The sequence below is a fragment of the Botrytis deweyae genome (assembly GCF_014898535.1).
Source record: "Botrytis deweyae strain B1 chromosome Unknown BDEW_006, whole genome shotgun sequence".
NCBI lineage: Eukaryota > Fungi > Ascomycota > Leotiomycetes > Helotiales > Sclerotiniaceae > Botrytis > Botrytis deweyae.
The window spans coordinates 1,212,255-1,234,240 of NW_024066213.1; the positions used below are offsets into that span (position 1 = coordinate 1,212,255).

Here is a 21,986-nt window from a genome sequence, read left to right on the forward strand (position 1 = left end):
CGTTCTGGCTTTGTTGGGAGGATTTGGTGCTAGGTGTCAATAATTTCGCGGGTGTGAGGTTAATAATTATGATCTTGCATATACTCTAGGTTGGAAGGGGAAATATATTAGGTGGGAGGGGGAGGATAGTTAGGAAAATTGCGAAAAAAAAGTTTTTTATGATGCGGGTGAATTTTCTCAGATGTGCCATATTCTAAATTTTTTGTTCGTTTTTATCTTTTAGGTATCTCGTGCCTCAAAAAGAAGCTCAAAGATGTGTTTCTTCCATTGAAATCATTCATGCGTTTTGCAAATCGATTTTTCAGATGGAACTATACAGTTGTATTACTAGCAGCTACATTGACGATCCTACTTGCTTGTGGAAATTGAAATCATAAGTTGAAAGCAGGTATCTATTAAAATTCAGTTTTATACTTCAAAATTCACTAAACGGTTCATGCACTGAAATATAGTGAATTAGAAGATCCTTAGCTTTGTGCGTCCCCTCACTTAGCTCCGTTTCTATTTTCTTTTACAAGTACTTCCACTTCTCCTCACAACTTCGTTTCTTAACTTCCTACCTTCAAATCTTCCTGCTAAGAAGAGGAAAGCTATCTGGGGGTTTTTTTTTCTTTACTGAAGAATTATCATACTACGGTCTTGATCAATTCGATATTATTGAATGTAAGTACCTGAATCCTATCTCTCCCTGCTTGGTCAAAAAGACTTACCAATTTCATTAAGCCAAAACCTCAATCTTCAGATCTTCTTCCAGGTAGATAGCATTTTCTGCAAGAACATCGTAAGTAATCTAACTCTGCTTGTACCCACTGTGTACTTTATGAAAAAGACTAATTCCCATTCCTTGATAGAGCCATCGTCAGCCAACATGTCGACCACGACCATTCCCTCCACGATGAAGGGTCCATGTGCTCATTGCAGCGCTACAGCCCATATGAAATGCACTGGATGTTCTTCTCCGCTCGGCGAGGAGGCCGTTGCAATCATCTATTATTGCGACAGAAAATGTCAAGCGGAGCACTGGAAACTTCACAAGTCTGCTTGCAAGGCTCATCAGACCAAGAACCTGTTATATCGTGCTGGCGAGGCGCTTCAGGGAATCTTCTACGCTTTTCGCCAAGAGATGTTTAATAACAAGATTGTGAAAGTTGAGCATAAGGATGGGAAACTTTATCTGGTTGAAGGCCGATATCCAGATATGAGAACCAATTTGGATGTGCTTCATGAGTTTCCTTTCGAATTGCTCCCCAGTAAAGAAGACAGGCACGCTGTACTTGCCCATATGGCTTGTCACGATGCTGTTGCGTGGATGCAAGAGTTGACAGAGATTTTCCTCGAGGGTTAGTAAATGCATCCCTCTCTCTCATTTTACAAGACCAGAAGAACTAATCGAAAAACAGGGACCGCCCAGAATATTGAGGAACTGAACGTTGAGGCAAAGAACCCAAAGAGAGAAGTTCTGATAGTTGGCCAAGGTGGTGAGCAAGATCATGCCCACTATGTGCACTCCATATTCAAGATCACCCTCCGAAACCGTGGAGGTGTGTACTGTCTGGATCTCTCGGGTGCTCAATTTGGCTACTACAACCCTGTTACGCCTTGGTCTGAGTACTTTGTCAATCGGATCTCCTCAGTAACGAGTTGTAATCCTTCTGGGGCCGGTAAGGCTATGTTGTTAGGAAGAGAGAAGGATAATAGTCTTCTTGATTTCCTTTACCAGGTACTCGAGGGCTGTTCTCGCAGGACACTAATTGCGATGGAAGCATGGGAATCGAAGTTCATGCCATTATCAATATTTCTGAGATTGCCTCAAGGCCAGTTTGAAAAGGAAAAGCGCATGATGTGTTACGTTTTCCGTTTTCACTACTTCGAATTTCGAGAGAACATCGAGGAGCAGATAATAAAAGCCGTCGAGAACCCTGGTGTCCATCCTGTGATCTCGTTCATCCCGGGAAATTGAAAGACTATCAGAGATCAAGAGGGCCGACATAGCAAAGTCTGTCCGAGAAGGCGCTGATGGGTTGGATTTCTTGATCTGTGTGAATCGGGAGGAGTACCCTTGCATTATTGAACAAAATTGTCCATCTGATAACAATGAAATTTGGTCAATCAAGTTATGGGAAGGTACCAAAAGCTCTGAAATTACTTATAAATAGGAATGAATCATATTTGGTGGAGGCTATGATAGGTTGAATAAACAAATTCATATGATAATATTAATCAGTCAATTATATGCCCTTGAATGCTCATGATAATGTTTCCTTTTGATCCGAGACTTTGGAAAGCATCGTACCGTGGCTAATAAGAAAAGCGCACCTGCCACATCAATCTGCAATTTCTTCCGACACCCTACAAAAAGCCTAATCTCAAATGGTTGCCCTTCAAACATATATGCCTTATAGAACTTCACTTACATTTGAGAGATCTCTGCATGTAGACATATTTTGATGAGCAATGAAAATCACTAGGTAAGTGAAGGTTCCATTGTTTGCACAACCATAGTTTGAGGGCCGTTGATAACGGTCTAGAAATGCAGTAGCGCTTTCGCTTAAGATGGTCTTTGTGAAATCTAGTTTATTTGTGGAGATAAGTAAAGAGCTCTCGTCGCCCTATGAAGCTCTAAATTAGGGATGAGCAATGAGGCTCTGGTTTGCCTAACAGAATGATACCTCTAGTGATTATCATTTGCAGCATCCAGAATATTTATTACTCCGTAGAAAACATTCCCCCCACCTCGCTTATTGGTAGTCCACCACTGACATTAGATCAATGGAGTACTAATCAATAGCAGTGGCATAATGTCGTGGTCTAGTATTACAGCTCAGCAAAGCCCATGTCTTATATTGAGGACACCGCCCCATGCATGCCAACAAGACTCCTTGCCAGTTGAGTTCAGATTTGGGTACACCAACCATAGGATTTCTGATTTTATTCTGTTTCTCCATCAAACAATCTCGGTGAGGACTAATGACTAACGATATGAAGTGCACTTACTGTTTCCAAGTCCGTGGAGATTACTGTACGATTACGTGTTGGGGCTTTCCAGTACTCGGTACGTTGCAGCTGTGTCTCTTTAGGCTGACTGCGCTAATTGGACTCTCGAAGTTCAATAATGCTAGTCGGGGGCCCTGCTATACCGATTTCAGAGATGAAAGGCGCCGTTTATCGGTTGATACAGAGTAATTTAGGAGAGCCGGAAACCGAAAAAGGCATGAGGCTTTCGGCTTTCGTTGTCTAGACTCTACTTTGAAGGGACAATACAAGAGATTGTTGGCAGAACCCAACTAGGTTTTCCACGATGAATTCCAGCACTGTGCATGATAACGAGATGGAGTATATCATCAAAGATACCAAACTAGCCTTCATAGGACCCAAGAACAACGATGTTGTGCGATGTTTGACAGCTTGAACAGTGGTCCCAATCGGTTAAGTTATTTAGTCAACGTCGAACCAATCGAATGGATCGCTTTAAATGAAACCTGATGTCGAGCTACACTTGTTCGCCGAGAGAGTGATAGATACAACCCAACACTCCAAGCTTTCCACTTAGTGCACTTTCTGCTATCACAACTGAATAAGTTGTGAAGAAATATATAATCACGTGCGGAAACTTAGAAAGTCGCCGATTCGTTTCTTTCCGGCTGTACTCGGCCTAGCAGGTGGTAATACCACCTTTTCAAGTGGCCTTGTTCTTACCATAAAGGCGAACATTTTATCCTTGAGTTTCTTTCAAGAAATAATATCCTTATCCCGAGGGCTTGCTTTACCTGCCCATCACACGAATCGGAAGACATGCCGGCAAAGCAAACAATAGAAAACAGATATGTGGATGTGGAAAAGCTCAAGGCTTTTCTGAAAGGCCGTTTCCCTGGGCAGAACTTTGAGGTCAAGGTCAGTCATCATGTTTTTCTTCAGCAGCCCTAGGGGTCCTTGGGGTGTTTCGAGCTGATCAGAATACACAGCTTCGACGTGGGCGATTTTTCGTGGAGACGCCAGAGATTCTGACACTTGTTTGTTTGGCTTTTTTCCCCTTCTCTTTCCTCTCACCAAAGTACGGGCACTAACCTGCGTAACGAAAGGATGAGATTAATTCTTGTACGGAATCAGCGGCAAAGAGTGGCTGAGCATGCAGAAGAAATCTGCCTGCATGATTTAGTGCTTACTTGTCTGGATTTGACTGGCTGAGAAATTCACCAGAGGAAAGAACGGCAGTCAGGTAGAAAGAATTAAGGACGTTGATAAACCAATTTCTGCCCGCGGTTTTGTGACTCACGATTGCCTTTTTTTCTTTCACTGCCAAATTCAGTTGCCTTCTTTTCGTTAATTTCGTTCTTTTTTGTCGATATGGCTTCCACTGCGCCCTGTTTATCCCCTCAAGTCATTGACGGACATTATGTGGACCCTCGAAAATTGATTAGCCTGTTACAACGAGTGTATGGGACAGTTGATGGCAATAACAATTTTCGAGTCGAGGTAAAAATCAACTATTTACTTCTTCTCGTGATGAGAACTAATACCTTTGTTCTTAGTTGAGATTAAATCGCTACAAGATATACCGTCCTTCTGATAATGATAATGTTCAAACGTTAACTGAGGTAACAACCAGTCAACCAAAATATTCTTGAATAATGTTTTGATTGATGCATTTTAGGAACAAATACAAGACTGTCGAGTATATAGAAGGCGCAATCGTTGATCTGGCTGGTGTCGAACAGGAAGAGCTTGCTCTATCTCATTTGGCATTTTTGCTAATTATGAGAAATCATAATTCTGCTAGTCTTCTCTTTATGGAGTATGGGTGTTGTTCTTTACCTTTAAAAACTTTGGGAAAACCGATGTCCGTTTCCAGGCTAGAGAGTTCATCATTGTTTATCTTAGAATTGCAATTAAATTCAACGTTCTAGATACGTTTAAACAAATCATATAAAAACTCAAAAACGGAATCGCTTACCATATTCTCAGACTACAATCTAGACCAACGATTGAGATATCAATTGTTATTTTAATCAGTAAACGACTATGGTTAGACACCATGATATTTTCAAATGGGAATTCGCCTCTTGAACGACGTGTTATCAGAGCCGTCAGCTGCAGTGATTGTTGTGCTCATATGCAAGGCTATTATGGGCTGTGTGCGGGGTCAATCTTTTCGCTTGGGGTAAGGAAATCATTTATCGTATGATCAGACACTCTATGTGAATATTTATATGCTCATAGAGCGAGGAGTAGTGTCTGTTGTATCTGATATTTGGACATGGCTCAATATCTTCATCTTGACGATTCGAAGGCACTTCAATGCAAAATTGAAGCCAGGGCGAATAATCTATTCATCAAAACAGCGGAAAAGAGCTCCTTCCAAGTCATTAGGCTCTCCAAATCTGTCAACATAAGGAAACAGCCAATTATTCCCACTTTCCAGAAGAATCTAGAGGTCTGTGAAGTTTCGCAAGTCAATGTCCTCAGAGAGACGGATGATGTTTGTCAAATCTTCATTGTACGACACGATAGATGCTGGGCAAGGTTGAACATCGAGAGAGCACTATTTGAGCATTTAATTAACAGTTATGAAGTCTGCGAAGAGTTTTGGAAGTGCGTATTTGCGTTTGGGCTAAAGCAGAGAGAGAATGAGTTCGAATTTCCTAGATTAAGAAGCAGAATAAGGAAGACGTTGGACATAACTGATCCATATGAGCTCAAAGGTGTGTCTCGCACCTTTTAAACAAAATCGAGATGGATGAAAGCTGAGATATTAGCTAAACAGATCTGATGTATGTGATTCGTCAGGTAGAGCTAAATGGGCGAGGAGGAACAAACCCTTGGTCTATTCGCCAGACAGCAGTTTATCATGGAAGGAAACCTGATGAAACTTCTTCGCTACCCATCTCGTTCAAAAGTGCGCCCTCGATGCTCTTGATCATTGCACCTTCCTCTAATGCAGAGATGAGAATGACAGCATATCTCGAAGAAAGAGCCGCTGACAAGCGACAGACATCGTCTTGGAATCTGCACAGACTTTTAGTATCAGATAGTCTTTCGGGATGGCCGGACTATATGGCAAGCATTGAAGCAAGACTGAGAGAACAAGTATGCTTTCCGAATATTCAAGCTCGATGACCCAATTCTGACAGTAAATTTCCACAGACAAACTTGATAATTTGCGCCACCGATGACATGGAAGAAGACTCTTCCTCAGCACACGGAATAGGGTTTGAATCACGGCAGGAATTGAAGGTCTTAGAAGATTTTGTGCTTGACCTTTTGATGATACTTCGGACCAAAGTAGAAACCATTACTGGCCTTCGGGACCAATGCAAGGAATATGCAAACGAATTTGGAAAACAGATGGAGCCTGAAGATAGAGCATCTCATTACCTGATCCAGAGAGAATTCGACGAGTATGTGAAGGATGCGGAGTCATATCTAGGTCATGCGAAAGACTTGAAAGATCGAATACAGTCAACTGTAACTTTGGTATGTGCGGCAAGTCAAACGGTAGCTTTCGCAAAAATTGACCTACTGCAGCTATCGGATTTCTTAAATCACGAAGAGAATAAATCAATGCATCATTTGACTGTGAGTATTTATGACTATACATCTAAAAGCAGAGCTAATGAATCTATAGGAGAGAAGCACAAAAGATGCAGCAGCTGTCAAAATCTTGACCATAATCACTCTTGTCTACCTGCCCACTACAATTGTTGCCGTCAGTATCCGAGCATCAGGTTCATTCAATATACTAATTCGTCTTAGAATTTCTTCTCCACCCAATTTGTGCAGACGAGCGATAATGGACACATGACAATAACAGAGAATTCTTGGATATTAGCAGCCATTTCGATACCTTTGACAGCTTTAACCATAATTCTGTGGTGGGCTTGGGTTTACCTCACTGAAGTGAAGAAAGAGGTAATGGTATCTGAGAAATCAAATTCTGGCCGTCAAAACAGCTTTCGGTCTTTCATATCTTCCAGGAGAAAAGGCTTGAGTAATTTTTCTACATCGAGGAACAGCCTTGGAAGGTTAGATATCGAAGCAGGGGTTTCTTCTCATGTGACAAATATGGCTCCGCCACTATCTTTTCGGGACTCTGGTGCGGGAACTTGGTCAACTACAGCGACAACTATCAAGTCAGGCTAGCCACATTTATCTCGCATTCGCTGACAGATACTGAGGTTATCTTTTGCAAATTATGAGGAGGGTTACATCACATTATAGTATTGTAGCAATGCATATAGCATATCCAAGGCCATGTCTGAGTTACGGCTCCTATTACTATCAGTGGTTGTCCTGAATTGCAAAATTGGTCCAAAGTAGCAGAAATGTTTCTGTATCGGGTCACTCATCTATGGACTAGAGACAACGACCTATGTGATTCAATAAAAGCCCCGAAATACCCCACTTCTTTACCCCAGTTCTTGCAGATCATATCTAAGAAATGGCTTGTTTCCTCCACTGGTAGGTTGAAGTTATGCGCAGCTTACATCTCGCTGGTTGTATTTTACTGGCCACTTTCGTCAGACAAATGATGAACCCGTGTAATACAGTCATGTTATTTAGGAGTCATTACTGATTGAATTTGATATTTGTCTAGACCGATTTTTCACACATTTCAAGGGAAGCAGATGCTAAGAAACAGCTTCTCAGAGCCCTGCCCCATTGGAAGAGAATTTCACATGCAAACTCTGCGCCTTCCCGTTAAATGTCCAATTTCTACTTCTAATGAACTCGACAGAAACCATATTAACAGTGATGGTTCCAACTTCCCACACGAGAGATTGGAATCTAAACAGAAGTGTGGAGGCTTAGGCGCTGATACTGTCTTTCAGGATCCATGATCACCACCCACATGCGAATGTGGTTTACAGCACCTTCCATTTTGGGACACCGTCTTAATCTTTCAAGGGTTTGGCTTACTACCCCCCAAAAAGGTATCAAAAAAATACTGTATCAATGCCAATGACATAAGGAGCCTGTGCTGGCGACCCAAAACGCGACCTTAGAGCCTCATGAGTGTTGTATGTGGAGGCTTACAACTTTGCCTTCCTCAGCTGTTTTCGACCGATTAAATGAAGTATTCAGTTTGCATAATGGAGGCTTGTGCCACTCAAAAGAACGCAATCGTGCCTTATAAGAAAGCACATGCGTTCATAGATAATCGCCACAATTCCGCATATCCCAATGGGACTTATTCAACTTCTCAGCTGCAACATGAAACTTTTCCGCCGCTCGGCAAGAGGTGAATCAGGCGCAAGAGATAAAAAGTCTTTGCCAAATAATGGAGATCAGCCTTCGGTAAGAAAGCTGAATTGTTCTTTTGGTGGTCACCACTGACTAGCTCGCTGACACTACTTAGAGCAACACAAGTAATGCGACTATCAATCTTGAATCCCCTAATCCAGGAATATCCACAAATGGACGACCAGCTCCTGGCAGAAGAGAGCCAGGCGGACGTCAACTCGTCTCACTACAAGAAAAATTAAGTGGTAGTCGAAAGGAAGCTTCCCCGCAATCGGGTCAATTTTTCATTCCTATATGTCGCCAAGACTCGATACTCACCGTCGAGGCGATTGAAGACGATATACTCAGATGTGACACCTCGATACCAATTAACACAGCAAGAGTTTATGCGCGGTGGGCGCGCGATAATGGAAGAAAACTATACGCGACCTTAGCCTACATGGAAAGGGGTGCGGATGTGTGTCACCTTGCGAGACAGAAGATTTCGGACAAGGATCTTCCTTTAAAGTACATTCGAGGTGCTCTCCACCCCGAAACAGAGACGCGAGAAAAAGGTGGTCTTTTCCTCAAAACAGGGGTGCGAGTAAAGGATATTGATCATTGGAGGGATAAAGAGTTGGAAGAGTTCTTCAATACACAGTGGTGGATGATAGCACCTGTGTTCAAAGACAAAGCAGAACTTGAACTCACCACAAGGGAGGTTCTACCTTTCCTTCCCTTTGACGGCGAAGATGCAGATGAAATGAAGACCAAGCAGGGAGCGTACAGCGAGGTTTTCCCCGTGAATATTCATTCTTCTCATCATGAGTTTTGGAATAGCGATCACGTAAAGGTAAGACTGAGATTTGGTTATTGAAAACATGTACTAATGAGGTCTAGGCAAAGGAGCCACTAGTAGCCGTTAAAAAATTGTTTTCGACCGATGAGATAGAGTTTAAGAAGGAGCGTGATGTCCTGAAAACTCTGGGCAGTAAATCGCCACCACACCCACACCTGATTCGATTATTGGCTACTTATCGACAAAAGGGGAAATATCATCTCATATTTCCATATGCAGAGAGTAACTTAAGATCTTATTGGGACCAACGCTCACTTCCGGAATTTGATAACGGAACAGTTATGTGGGCATTGACACAAATGTATGGGCTCTCCGATGCATTGTTACGATTGCATGTGTTTGAAGTTACATTTCCACTGAACGTTGGCGGTGCGGCAAATGTCCGTGTGCAAACGGAAGATGACGGTCAAATAAGCGTACGTGCAGGCGAAGAAATGTTCGGTCGTCATGGCGATATTAAGCCGGAAAATATATTATATTTTTCGGAAGGTCCTGAAGCAACAGATCCACGAGGTGTTCTAAAGCTGGCCGATTTTGGCCTCGGGAGATTTCATGGCAGAGATTCAAAATCAGGAATAAGACCTTCTGGGATACTCTCATCCCCAACCTATGAGCCTCCTGAATGTAAGCTTCGCCGCCCGGTGTCTCGAGCTTATGATATCTGGAGTTGTGGATGTGTGTGGCTCGAATTCATAACATGGCTTTTGAAAGGTAGTGCTGGCATAGACGAATTTGCGGATTGGAGAGGTAATAGTGCAGGACTCAGTGACATTAACGATGACAATTTCTTTACCATCCCACGAAAATCAAATAGTTCTTCGGAAGCTACCATCCGAGCCGGAGTCATACTATGGGTTGAGCAATTGCATCAGCACGAGAGATGCTCGCAGCTTATCCACGATCTATTGAAATTGATTATGGACGACCTTCTACTCATTGACGCAGATGAGCGTATCAAAGCTAGCGTGTTCCATCAAAAAATGAAGAAATTCTATCGAATGGCGAAAGGAGATCCAGACTATATGTTAAAGTCAGTACCTTTATCAGCAGAAGATTCGAAAGCGACACTTCTCGAAATACCGCGACATGAGGGATCCGGATCTCGCATGACCTCCAGCGACCAAATAAGTGCAAATATCTCGCGGAACGCCAGTGTATCTCGCAATTCCAGAGACTTAAGCCCGAAATCCAAAAAGAGTGTAACTTGGCCGGCAGATCTCACCAAGGGGTGATGTGGAAAAAAATTCATTGAACCAAACCTCTTTGCCTAGAGCACAGGGCACAACAAGCTCTAGCCGTTTGCACTACAATTTGAAATCGACAAATTCTAGAATCTTAAGCACTGGAAGTTTAATCTTCATTTTGTTAGTCTAAAGATGCATGCATTGGATTAGGAAGAGAGGTATGACCCCCTTATTACTTATCGTTCTACATACGAACTTTTCTAACCTTTTTTTTCTTGAAATAGGGTTATTGCAAATTTTTGAATGACAACACTCCGAATTGTATCGAAACAAAGGAAATAATTTCAGTACATGTGTTTTTCTCCACCATTGTCGACTTATGTTACGGCGTCAGGAATACCAGGAAACTTGAGCCAAGGCGTTTTCATATTTTTTGAGCTGTTGTTGTAAAGAAATCCTAGATAACACAAACCAAGAAAGAAGCCACCGTAATCCTTCTACGCTAACAGGGGACTAAACAGCCGAGACTAAAGCACAGAGGAAAGCACGGTTGCGAGCAATAGATTTTTAGAGAAATCATGTTGTGTCAGGCTTAGCTGTCCAGGAAATATCTAGCAATAGCAATCTAAACCTCTTACAAATGCAGTGATACAAGCCTAGATAACCCTACGAACGTGTGTATCAAGTCCGGAAAAGTATTCGATTTCATGCCAAGCCCCCGCCAAGTTGACATCCACTTTACTACAGCTGAACTCAAGAGACATGCGAACTCCATGGTAGATTCCGCTTCGTTGTTGCTATTTGCGAATATCAGACCACCACGGAAACATGTCCATCCAAATACAAATCTCCGTTCGTGTACCGAAAGGATATCAACCAGAAACCTTGAGACTACCAGGTCTTGTGAAGCAGCGCAAAACTATGATAGGAAAAAAAAGCATCAAACTTCCCAACTCTACGAGGAAGAACGAAAACGAATACACTTTATATCGGCTCGACCTCCTCAAAATAGCAATAGCAGAGCAATGAGGTCCAATTAGCACATCTGTCGTGCTTCAGCGTATACTGCGCGATCTGCATCTATTTCCTTCCTTTTGAGGCTCAAGTACATCCGCTAGGTAGGTACGTGGTGAGATTAAGAGTTAAAGTCCAACTTATTAGTAGCCTTATAAATTCGAGCCAAATGAAGGAAAGCTGAAGCCTTGATATTCACCATCAGCTATAGAAGCTGGGTAGAAACTGAGCAGGCAGTAATCGGTAGCAAAAAAATGAATTGGGTAATCTGCATCTACTATAGCTATACACACCCTAATTACTATCATATTCCCGAAGTAGATCTCCCCTTCATAAACTCGACAAATTCCGTATCTAGTTGAAGTCAGGTTAGCACATATCCCACTCTCTATAAATTCTTGGCCGCATAGAACTGTTGAGATACTTACAACTAATTTTATCCTCCGCATCTACCGACTTCATTATAACGTTGTCAATCTCTGCATCACTAATTATTTCCCCCAGATTTCCCAAAACTTGTCTCAGTTGCGCTGCAGTGATTGACCCTTTCAAAGAGTGATCATGTTCCTTCCACGCAGATTTCCACTCTTCCTCTGGATCTTCCGCACTCGAAACAGGAATCGCAGCCGACTCTGCTTTCAAATCATTTTCAATAGGCTTTGGATCATCAGGCTTTTGCCTCGTTCGGCCTGTCATCATGGCAATGAATTCTGCATGCATTTAGTAGATGTCCCCATATTCCTGCAACAGATCCACGGTATCATACCATCAAAATTTATAGTACCATCGCCATCGAGGTCAACTTCCTTAATGATTTGTGCAAGTTCTTCTTCGCTTGGATTCTGTCCAGACTGTTTCATCACACGGCCAAATTCCTCTACGGTAATGTTGCCTGCAAAAACTAATTAGCCCTGAAAACACTGTAGGTAGTCTCACACAACCTACCTCCTTTATCCGTGTCCTATTGGTCATATCAGTATGAAAGTTCACAACACCAGTGCATCTTCGCGGGTAAACACGTACATATGCATCGAATGCTTCTTTGAGAATAGCAACTTCTTCATCTGACAGTGGTTTGGCCTAATTATACTAAATCAGCAGGAAAAGCGAACACATACTATTTCTACACACCATAATGATAGAAATTTCGGCAGATTTAGAAAAACAATAAAAGAGATGAACAGTTCTTCGAATGAGAAGCTATCTCGCGGAACTCATCGCATCTTAAAGTGGGATGAGGATATCCACAGACTGCCCCTGTGTCGATCATACCCACGTGATAGTATGATCATCGGCATAGATCGTTTCAGCAAGGACAGTCGTTTGATATCGCTGGATTCTAGTATCATCGTCTGATACAATATATCATTCCCTGCAATTGATCCAGTCAACGCCTACATACATCTATGCTACGAGTAAGAAATCAGACCATGAAGCGAATGCAATGCCGGTACGTGATGTAAGCAATTAATTAGATGAACTCTCGCTGACCATACTACGGCCCATCAACTGAAGATTTGCCTTTGTTCTCATCTGTTAAAAGACTGAAATCGTCCGCGACGTTCAAATCATAAGATATCGCAGAGGTGTAAGTATGATACCATCTGTTGCCTCACGTGACATCCCCGCAATATGTCCACTCATCCGTCAATACCCGTCCGAGCAAGAGCGACGAGGAAAACAACACCCTCAGCCACCAAGTGAAAGCCTTCTGCATTTCCTACAACATAACAAACCCTAAGAAACCCCAGGTAGCTCATGGTTTACAAAAACCAGACCAGAAAACCAAGCATGTAATGGTCAACAAGTTCTCTTTTCCCTTCAGAATTCAATACAATCCGGTTCCCAGAATTGATGAGCAACGTAAATGTGATAAAGCACACCACTAATTTCAGGATAAATCAATACATGGATCTCATAGACCGAAATTTGTGATCGCCAAGTTGAACTCAATCAACAAAATTTTTGGTATTCATCTAATTCATCAATCTAAACAAACTTGCTGTCCTTGCTTACATACAAGTCAACATACTCATCCACTGCCATTGCCTCAAGTCTCTTAGAATCATTGCCCAAGTCAACCAACTCCTTGACCTTAGCTTCACTGAAATGTGGTCCCAAATGTCTCTTGTATTTGGCCAAAATTTCTGGTTTGGCTTCTTCTCTTCTCAATCTGTGACCCAACGGAGCATCAACGACAACCTCTTCCAAGACTTGTCCATCGTTCAATGTGACGGTCAAAGCATTTGGAATGGTTCGCATGTTCTCATTGTGATAATCCTTGGTGAATTGTGGATCTTCGACACAAGCAATCTTTTGTCTGAGTGATTCAACCAAAGGAGAAGTAGCAGCCTCTCCGCCATCAGTATAATCTGTAGCTTCAAGACGTCCAAAAACGAGCATGACTGCAGTCATGTATTGGATGCAGTGATCACGATCGGCAAAGTTGTCCATAGGCTTGAATTGTTTGTCGATGATACGAACGCAAGCTTCGTGTGTTCGGCAGGTGATCTCCTTGATATCAGCGGCAGACTTTCCTTGGTCTACCAATTGTTGACGGATACGTTTTGCGGCTTCAATGGCGGTTTGAGAGTGGAACTCAGCTGAAAAAGATTAGATGACAAACTATAATAGAATGTGTGAATGACATACCTGGATAAGACACCTTGAATAAAACGTTCTCCATGACATAGCTGCCATATGGACGTTGGAATTCAAACTTGTTACCCTTGAAGAGAACATCGTAGAAACCCCAGACTGGAGCAGACAAAACTGTAGGAACACCAGGCTCGCCCTTCATAACCTTCAAGACTAAGTTTACGGCACGTTGGCAAGCATCACCAGCAGCCCATGACTTTCTTGACATGGTGTTTGGAGAGTGTCTGTATGTTCTTAAGCTCTGTCCATCAACCCAAGCTTGTGAAACTGCATCTGCAGTTTGCTTCTCGCTCAATCCCAACAATTTAGAAACTACAGCGGCACTAGCAACCTTGACAAGTACAACATGGTCCAAACCGACCTTGTTGTAAGAGTTCAAGAGTGCCAGACAACCTTGAATCTCATGTGCCTTAATCATAGCTTCCAAAACCTCTTTAATAGTTATGACCTTGCCATTGCCGAGGTTTCCACCAGCTCTATTTGTTCGCGAAATCCAATCTGCCACTGCGAGAATTGCACCCAAGTTGTCCGAAGGATGACCCCATTCTGCAGCCAACCAGCAATCATTGTAATCGAGCCATCTGATCATGGCACCAATATTGAATGCACCATTTACAGGATCGAGCTGAAATGGTGTACCTGGGACCTTTGTGCCATTAGGAACAATAGTTCCTTCAACGATTGGACCCAACAATTTTGTACATTCCTTGAATCGTAAACCTTCGAGACCGCAGCCTAGAGTGTCGAGGAAAACAAATCGAGCTGTGTCGAACTGTCAAAATCAATTAGCGGGGTAATCAATATTGTTGTTCTTTGGCAAAACTCACAGCAAGATCAGATTCAATTGGGGTGTTATGAACATAGCTGGCGATATCCTTAATCTCAGGATCGTACTCTCGAGCTTGGGGTGGTGGCGGGGCCCCAGATTGCAAAGGAGACATGGTGGAGAATTGTTTGAGCGATGGTGTTGTTCTTGTTGAAGCTCCGAAGTTTGCACGACTTCGCAGAGAAAGTGGGATTCTGAAGTTTCGTGATTGGGCTGGTAGTCGAAGAGTTCTGGATACCGTACGAACACTACGATTAATTGTCGACATTGTTTTCTCTCTTTGCTTTTCTATCAATCAATGAGGACAAATAAACTTTTCACATCAAGAAACCAAAAGGCACAAGAATTTAGTTTGGAAATAATGAGATTGTTGGATTGCTCTTTACCCGTACTGTACCTAGGCATTACCGCATTCCACAGGTCTTTGACCATACCACCTTCCCCACGGATCTACAAAATCCTTCTCACTTACCTCGGTTAAGAGCGGTTTATCTCACGGCATCGGAGTTAGAAACCACTCGATATGTGATTGATTTGGTAAATACCAAGAACGAAATGGGAAATCAATATATGTATGTATGCATGTATGTAATAGTTTGTTGTCCTACAGTCTGTAGGTTACTGATTCAGTTCTCAATTGTCATTAGCCCCTTTCGCTACCGGCGCTATCAATTACCCGGGTAAGGAATCTCAATGTTTTCACCAACGAAACCACACGAGACTAAAAATAAAGTACCCTCGTTCCCTTCAAGAAAAGATTCATATTTCCTTTACTGTTTTCCATATCACTTATAGAATCCGCTAAGTGCTCTCATCGGTAACCTCTCATCTTGATCCTTCTTTTTGGCATGCAACGTTTGTCCATCAGGTTCTAGGTACGAATCTCCCCATCGGACTGCAGGTTTGAGAAGTCAGCAAGTAATTCTTTCATTGGAAAACCGATCCCAGAGGTTCTCTGAAGAAGCCGAAGGATAAAGCATCCCCTTGGAAATTTCACAAGTATCATAGTAAAACATGATAAAGCAGCGATTAGGCGATGAGTTTGGGGGAAACATACCAAATAATTGTTCTCCAAAGTTTATATCCCTCAACGCTCTAACAGTGATGCGTAATTTCCCTGCCCAGACTTCCGAGCGAAATTCAACATTTGATGTTTGACTCGTGCCTTTATTAATCACCCTCGTCCATCCACCTTTGTGGCCAGTAATCAGCGTTGCGATCGGTTCTGTATTGGTGTCAATGGTCTTCTTCACCACAACATCCGGGTCAATCTCTAGAACTTTCCCAGACTTGTCGACGGCAGGTGGTGCATGAAAGTCGACAGAGAATGTAGAAGGACATTTGAAATCACTCTCGGCACCAAGTGGGATGAATTCTCCAAGGACTTCCGAAATGATATGACCTCTTGGGACCTTTTGTAAGATCCTGACTCCGCGGTCAACAGAGTCAGCCACTTTGGACGTCGATTCGGAATGATATTCTTTGATCTCTACCAAGATTCGATTAAAAACATCGATCGTCTTGCAGCGACAGATTGACTCCTTTTCGGGTGCTTTTGCTGCATCTGATTCTTCTGAATCTTCTGCATTTTCCGAATCTTCTGGCTCTTCCTGCACTTCTTCTTCTACTACTTCCAAAGGCCCCGTTCGGAGACCACAAGCAACACACAACGGATAGTTCTTCCCCCATTCTCGACATGGATGCTGAATATCCGCAGGTGGATACTCCCAGCTCGGTGGCCATGTTGACGGGGGATCATATTGTTTAAAAATCTCTCTGTTAAATACGTTGGCTTTCAGATTTTGAAAGCGGAGTGGAACCACACGGTTTTTTGCAGGTCCCAACTTTTCTACGTTTTCTTTCGGGGTTTTGAATGGAAGCTTGAAGACACCCTGATGTACAGATTCGAATTCGCCAGGAAGGGGCGTGAACAGACAAGGATAAACTGTTCCATCCCCTCCAAGGCACACTTCAAACGGATCTCTGATCGATGGATCCAGCTGAAGATTCAAATTCGCTGGCCGCACATCGCCCTCAAACATGAACAAACCGCTGCGAGCAAAAACCTTCATATATGGAATATGTCGTGCGATAGCAAAGCCTCTGATGCTAAAATGTTCCAACTGGAGCTTCAATAGGAACTCGTCCCATCTAGTAGTCTGTGAGTACCCCTCTTGACCCTGCTTGGCGAAAGTTCCATCAGGCAATTCTCCATAAGTCAATGCGGTGCGGAAATTCTGTGAAAGCATGAGAACGCAAGCACTATCAATGCCTATCCCTCTCGCATGGTCTTCTGGGTTTTGAGCCAAGAATAGAAATCGCAAGTATACCCCAGCAAGATCGTCAAACAGCCCTTCATAAGGATCGTACGTATCGGAATTGATCAACGTAGGGTGCAAGAAGTGATATTGAAGATCCGCATAAATCTTCTCAAACAATGCCGTAGTATGGATTTTATTCCTCTCGCGCTCGAAATTCGTCGTCATCGATTGCGATACTGGAACCTTCTTCCCCCGATTTTCCAAAAAAGTTCGTCGTCTCATTGCGGCTTGGACTACAGCATCATCTTCATGTTTTCTCTTCCACCCACGGTTTTCTTCCATAACCTTCTCTTGATGTTTCTCTGCCAACTTCTTCTTACGACTTGCAAATTTCCCTTTCAGCTTTTTGATTCTATTCTCATGCTGGACTTTCTTCTGCTCGCTATAAGCGATTCTCGCAGCAGGTTCCATGAATCTTATTTTTTCCGCCTCCATCTCTTTCTCTCTCTCTCCCTTCTTCTCTCTCGCCAACCTTTCCGCCGGATTAAGCTCCTTCGCCCGTCTTCTAGGCGGTCGAGATGAAGATCTCGAGCGCGATCTCGAGCGCGATTCAGAAGAAAGCCGTGAATCGCGTCGCGGACGGGGCTGTCGTCCCCTCGGCTTTGCCCATGGGGCCCAACCGAACCAATTAGCCATTACGAGATAATTACGTCGTGGAGTTTCCTGAAACCGAGTAGATGATGGAAAGGTTCAATAGATGTATCAATAGTAAAACCAAGCTATAGCTATCACACTCAACATGTCTTCCTTTCACTATCTGTCTATCCACGAAACCATATAATAAATCTAAATTCTTTGTGCGCGATCTACCACAAGATGTCCTATACATGGTATGAAAGAAAATCCCCGCATGCGGTTACAATCGAATTCAAGAACAAACAAACAAACAAATAATCAAAGAATAAGAGTTTATTCTTTTCCTCGAGAGAGTTTCTTTGAATATATAGAAATGAGGAATTCAAGCCGTGAACAGTACGGTTTCCTTACGACAAGGAGTCCAGTCCAGGTAGCATTAACCCCTGACACTAACTACCTACCTAGCCTTGCGGATTTTGAAGGCAGTTGGCATGACCTATTAGTATATATAGGAATCCTACCATAACACCATCAACATCCTCACCTATGTTCAAATCCCCAAATCCCCAAATCCCCAACCACATTCCACACCACAACATCCCACCAATCTCCTTTCCTTTCCTTTCCTTTCCTTTCCTTCCAAACATCCATCCCACACAAAAAAGCCATCATATATTCTCCCTCTACAAACACATTCTAATATAAACATACCTACCTAGTAACCAAACTCCATGATCTAACAACCCATCACATCTAACCAGTACATAAAACCTACCAAATCCTTTCCACCAAGCTCCCGGAATACAATACAATACAATACAATATCTAGATATCTTATTCCCACACACACACACACACCCGCGATAAATGCATAGAGCGTATCTCCAACACCCGACACGATACCTACCTACCTATGTAATCATCGCGAAACAAACTTAGCGAAATACGTATGTCAATCCGATGATATGATGTATGATGTACGAGGAAAAAGCCAGCCACTCCAGCCATTCAACTAGTTGTAGATAATTGTAGACATCGAAGGTAAACGAGTCGAGTATATTGGATATAAATGAGGATTTGCAGCTAACGAGCGAAGTGTTTTTTTTTTCGATTGGTTGAGTATCGACTGCGAGACGAGATGCTTTTGAATGGATATCTAGATTGGGATGGTATATCCTGGGTGAGGAAGATGTCTCATCGACTAATCGATGCTGCGAATGTAATCTTACATTCTATTTATGTGTAAAATTTATATAATACATACCTAGATACCGATATATACATGACGTTGCGGCGAAATGTAAATATACACAACCCCCCCATCCCCCCCCAAACATTGCCAAAAGCCAAAGAACAAACCAAACCCCCAATCATTCCAAGATTATCACTATCACTACAATTCTCGCGTTAAACTAAACTGTTATATAATGAAACAACATACCTACATAAAACCCACCACCATCTCGCAACCTACTAACCTTCTTTCTACCAATCGATTTGTTTTCCAAAGAGGGACTGCCCATTTCAATCATTTAAACCATTTAAACCATTTAAACCATTTAAACCATTTAAACCATTTAAACCATTTAAACCATATCAAAAAACCATATCAAAAAACCATATCAAGAAAACCATATCAAAAAACCATATCAAGAAAGCCATATCAAAAAACCATATCAAAAAACCATATCAAGAAAACCATATCAAGAAAAGCAAATCCTAAATCCTAAATCCTAAATCCCAAATCCACAACTCAACATAACTTCATCTACCTAGCTAGATACCTAGATACCTGCCCTATATCCAACTTCAATCTGTTGAATATTCTGAAAAGGAGGGTTTTGATAGAATCTGCACTGTTCCTGTTCGCCTTGACGTTGTGGATAAAATGGGTTCTGACAAACCAGTTGAGCCTTGGATTATAAACATGATGGAGATGGAGATGGAGAAAATGATGGGTAAAGACTTGGAGCTTGTGGACATGATAGAATTGTGTGGTGGGGATGCTCGCTATACTGCGATTGTTTCTTTATGTCGATTGACAGAAGATAAACTCATAGAGATTGATAAAGGGGCAATCATCAGCGATTTATTCTTGCAAAGAGAAGGACGACATTCCTTTCAGATCAAACAAAGAAAGCACTTGCAATCACGGAGGCTATTGTTAGAACAGGAAGAATGATTTGGTTTGTTAGAACTTGTTCATAGAAACTAAATGATGCTGTAAGATAATGTTGTATTTTCCATCGTCACCCACGAGGGTGAAATGCTTTCCGTACCTACGGTGTATGCCAACACAAGAATCCTAATTGCCATATTTCCCACGAAATACTCCAACCCCTTACGAAACGCCCTGATATTTGAAATACGCTCCAATAAGCATGGCTGCAATACACATGTCGAGATTCATTCCTCTTCACTTTCATCACTTTCTACCTGCATTAGCAGCTCCTTTTCCATTTCCGCCTCCAGATCAGCCTCAAGATCCATTACATCTTGATCACCCATGACTCCAGGGTTGTTGACTGGACTAGGGAGTTTCAAATGATCAACATCCTGGTTTTGTTCATAGATTCCATCGTGATCTCCATCTGCATCCTCGTCTTCATCACTGATTTCTTCGCTTGGCTCTCTTTGAAAAATTGGTGCCCTATACTCATATTGTTGATGCGAGCTCTGCCCATCTGGAAATTCAACCGTGAAACCATCATCCGAATCTTCTTCTTCTTCTGGTTCGGGTGTTGGTTCACGCGGTGGTGGTTTCGGCTTCTGTGCCTTCTCTGCCTTCGCGCGAGGGGCAGGTTTCGCTTTTGTTGCTGCTGGAGCCTTTGATTTTGGAGCCTTCTTTTGTGGTGCTTTAGGTTGAGGTTCCTCAATGATAGCCTTCGTCGGTGGCTCCAGCTGCTCGTATTGAGATTGTAATTGAGCGGCATCATCAGTCCATGGCGCGCTCGTCAAGTTCATATCGAATGTTGAATCAATGCGATCCAAAACCAAGACCTTTCTAACGGGATCGAATGTAAGTATAAATTGACCGTCTCCGGAGGTTCGAGCTCCAGTATATGTATAATCATCATCGTTGTCAGAAAGAGAGAGGTCGTAATTCGCAGAACTGGGATTGGAAGATGGTTTCAGCTGTGCTGAGTTCGCGGGGGCTCCGATCGAGGCATCGGGTTTGTGATTATCTAACAATTGTCAGTAGACGATTTCATTACATTGAGACGACCCAACTTGCATCTTATGCCAGTATATGTATTGTTGGTAGAATTTCCAAGCAAGGCATCGCTGAGAACGACGGGGTATTTCCCCGGCTTATCCCAATCTATCGCTGTAGTCATGGTCGCCCTTTGATGTAAAATGTGTTCTTCTTTGAAATAGTACCTAGATATCTAGTAGCATAGAATGACAGTAGAACAAGTCGAGGGGTAAATCAATTCGAGAAAAGAATGTTTGAAGAGAAAGAGGAAAAGGAAAATGGATATGGTATGAATAATATTAAGATTACATCAATAGATTGAGTGAGTATTGGGTGAGTACGTATGAGCAACCAGTGATAAAAATGTAACGGTATGGATAAGTTAATCTATGATGGAAAAGAGGGTAAGAGAATGGGATGAGATGGGGTGTGGATGTGGATGGGGATGGGGATGGAGATCTTATGAGCTAACAAACAGTATTAGGTAAACTTAGGACGACACTTGGGTATGGATGTACTAGGAACACACAGGAGGTACTGGTACCACCGAAATGAATGAATGAATGCTTGACGGTCGATGAATTTCTCTACTGATTAGTACAGAGTCGACTTAAGGAAGATATTGGCCATGTGGTACTAAATTTAGATGCTAAAAGATCTTTTGATAGGCTTTGTCTTGAAGGTACATCCCTTGGCATTTTCTAGGTAGGTAACTCATGGCCTATAGAGAGGACTGGTTCTTTGTATCTCACTGGGCAATCAATCAATCCATACAGGATACACCATACAGAACACACCATCCATCATAGATTTCATAGACAAAGAAAGGCATCTAGTACCTACTACGTACCTACGAGTAGTTATCAATAGAAAATTGTCCTTTGTAACGGCAGAGAGTGCTTACTACATCGTAGTGTAGGTACACCAGTACACCAGTACTATCAGATCCTTATCTAATCCTTATCAATCTCACCCATAATTTGCTCCGTACGTACCTAGTACTTTCATGATAAATTGGATTGGTACGACGACACGTGACCATCAGATAGATTCCCAATAGGTATTCATCATCAATCATCTGGCCATCTTCTGGAGTGATCCATAACAACACTCATACTTCGTATAGGCACGCAAT

General features: G+C 42.4%; 8 protein-coding genes across 8 annotated transcripts; 4 read left to right on the plus strand and 4 right to left on the minus strand.

The window, feature by feature from the left end:
• Positions 1-868: 868 nt before the first annotated feature.
• EAE98_003575 (uncharacterized protein) lies at positions 869-1,960 on the plus strand (the record flags this gene model as incomplete). The annotated part of the gene is made up of 2 exons (XM_038951195.1): positions 869-1,340; positions 1,401-1,960. The coding sequence occupies 2 exons, from the start codon at positions 869-871 to the stop codon at positions 1,958-1,960; spliced, it is 1,032 nt and encodes a 343-aa protein (XP_038812659.1).
• Positions 1,961-4,344: 2,384 nt separating this feature from the next.
• EAE98_003576 (uncharacterized protein) lies at positions 4,345-4,696 on the plus strand (the record flags this gene model as incomplete). The annotated part of the gene is made up of 3 exons (XM_038951196.1): positions 4,345-4,473; positions 4,530-4,595; positions 4,652-4,696. 3 exons carry the CDS (start codon positions 4,345-4,347, stop codon positions 4,694-4,696), a joined length of 240 nt encoding a protein of 79 aa, XP_038812660.1.
• Positions 4,697-5,254: 558 nt separating this feature from the next.
• Positions 5,255-7,137, plus strand: EAE98_003577 (uncharacterized protein; the record flags this gene model as incomplete). The annotated part of the gene is made up of 6 exons (XM_038951197.1): positions 5,255-5,699; positions 5,762-6,084; positions 6,142-6,471; positions 6,523-6,573; positions 6,623-6,703; positions 6,751-7,137. The coding sequence occupies 6 exons, from the start codon at positions 5,255-5,257 to the stop codon at positions 7,135-7,137; spliced, it is 1,617 nt and encodes a 538-aa protein (XP_038812661.1).
• Positions 7,138-8,208: 1,071 nt separating this feature from the next.
• On the plus strand, positions 8,209-10,308 carry EAE98_003578 (uncharacterized protein; the record flags this gene model as incomplete). Its single annotated transcript, XM_038951198.1, has 3 exons — positions 8,209-8,292; positions 8,354-9,070; positions 9,118-10,308. The coding sequence occupies 3 exons, from the start codon at positions 8,209-8,211 to the stop codon at positions 10,306-10,308; spliced, it is 1,992 nt and encodes a 663-aa protein (XP_038812662.1).
• A 1,270-nt stretch (positions 10,309-11,578) lies between these two features.
• Positions 11,579-12,408, minus strand: EAE98_003579 (uncharacterized protein; the record flags this gene model as incomplete). The annotated part of the gene is made up of 6 exons (XM_038951199.1): positions 11,579-11,628; positions 11,703-11,984; positions 12,041-12,166; positions 12,220-12,235; positions 12,298-12,354; positions 12,406-12,408. 6 exons carry the CDS (start codon positions 12,406-12,408, stop codon positions 11,579-11,581), a joined length of 534 nt encoding a protein of 177 aa, XP_038812663.1.
• An 855-nt stretch (positions 12,409-13,263) lies between these two features.
• Positions 13,264-15,026, minus strand: EAE98_003580 (uncharacterized protein; the record flags this gene model as incomplete). The annotated part of the gene is made up of 3 exons (XM_038951200.1): positions 13,264-13,877; positions 13,927-14,704; positions 14,760-15,026. The coding sequence occupies 3 exons, from the start codon at positions 15,024-15,026 to the stop codon at positions 13,264-13,266; spliced, it is 1,659 nt and encodes a 552-aa protein (XP_038812664.1).
• Positions 15,027-15,543: 517 nt separating this feature from the next.
• EAE98_003581 (uncharacterized protein) lies at positions 15,544-17,715 on the minus strand (the record flags this gene model as incomplete). The annotated part of the gene is made up of 2 exons (XM_038951201.1): positions 15,544-15,653; positions 15,816-17,715. 2 exons carry the CDS (start codon positions 17,713-17,715, stop codon positions 15,544-15,546), a joined length of 2,010 nt encoding a protein of 669 aa, XP_038812665.1.
• A 2,346-nt stretch (positions 17,716-20,061) lies between these two features.
• EAE98_003582 (uncharacterized protein) lies at positions 20,062-20,993 on the minus strand (the record flags this gene model as incomplete). The annotated part of the gene is made up of 2 exons (XM_038951202.1): positions 20,062-20,840; positions 20,891-20,993. The coding sequence occupies 2 exons, from the start codon at positions 20,991-20,993 to the stop codon at positions 20,062-20,064; spliced, it is 882 nt and encodes a 293-aa protein (XP_038812666.1).
• Between the last annotated feature and the right edge of the window lie 993 nt (positions 20,994-21,986).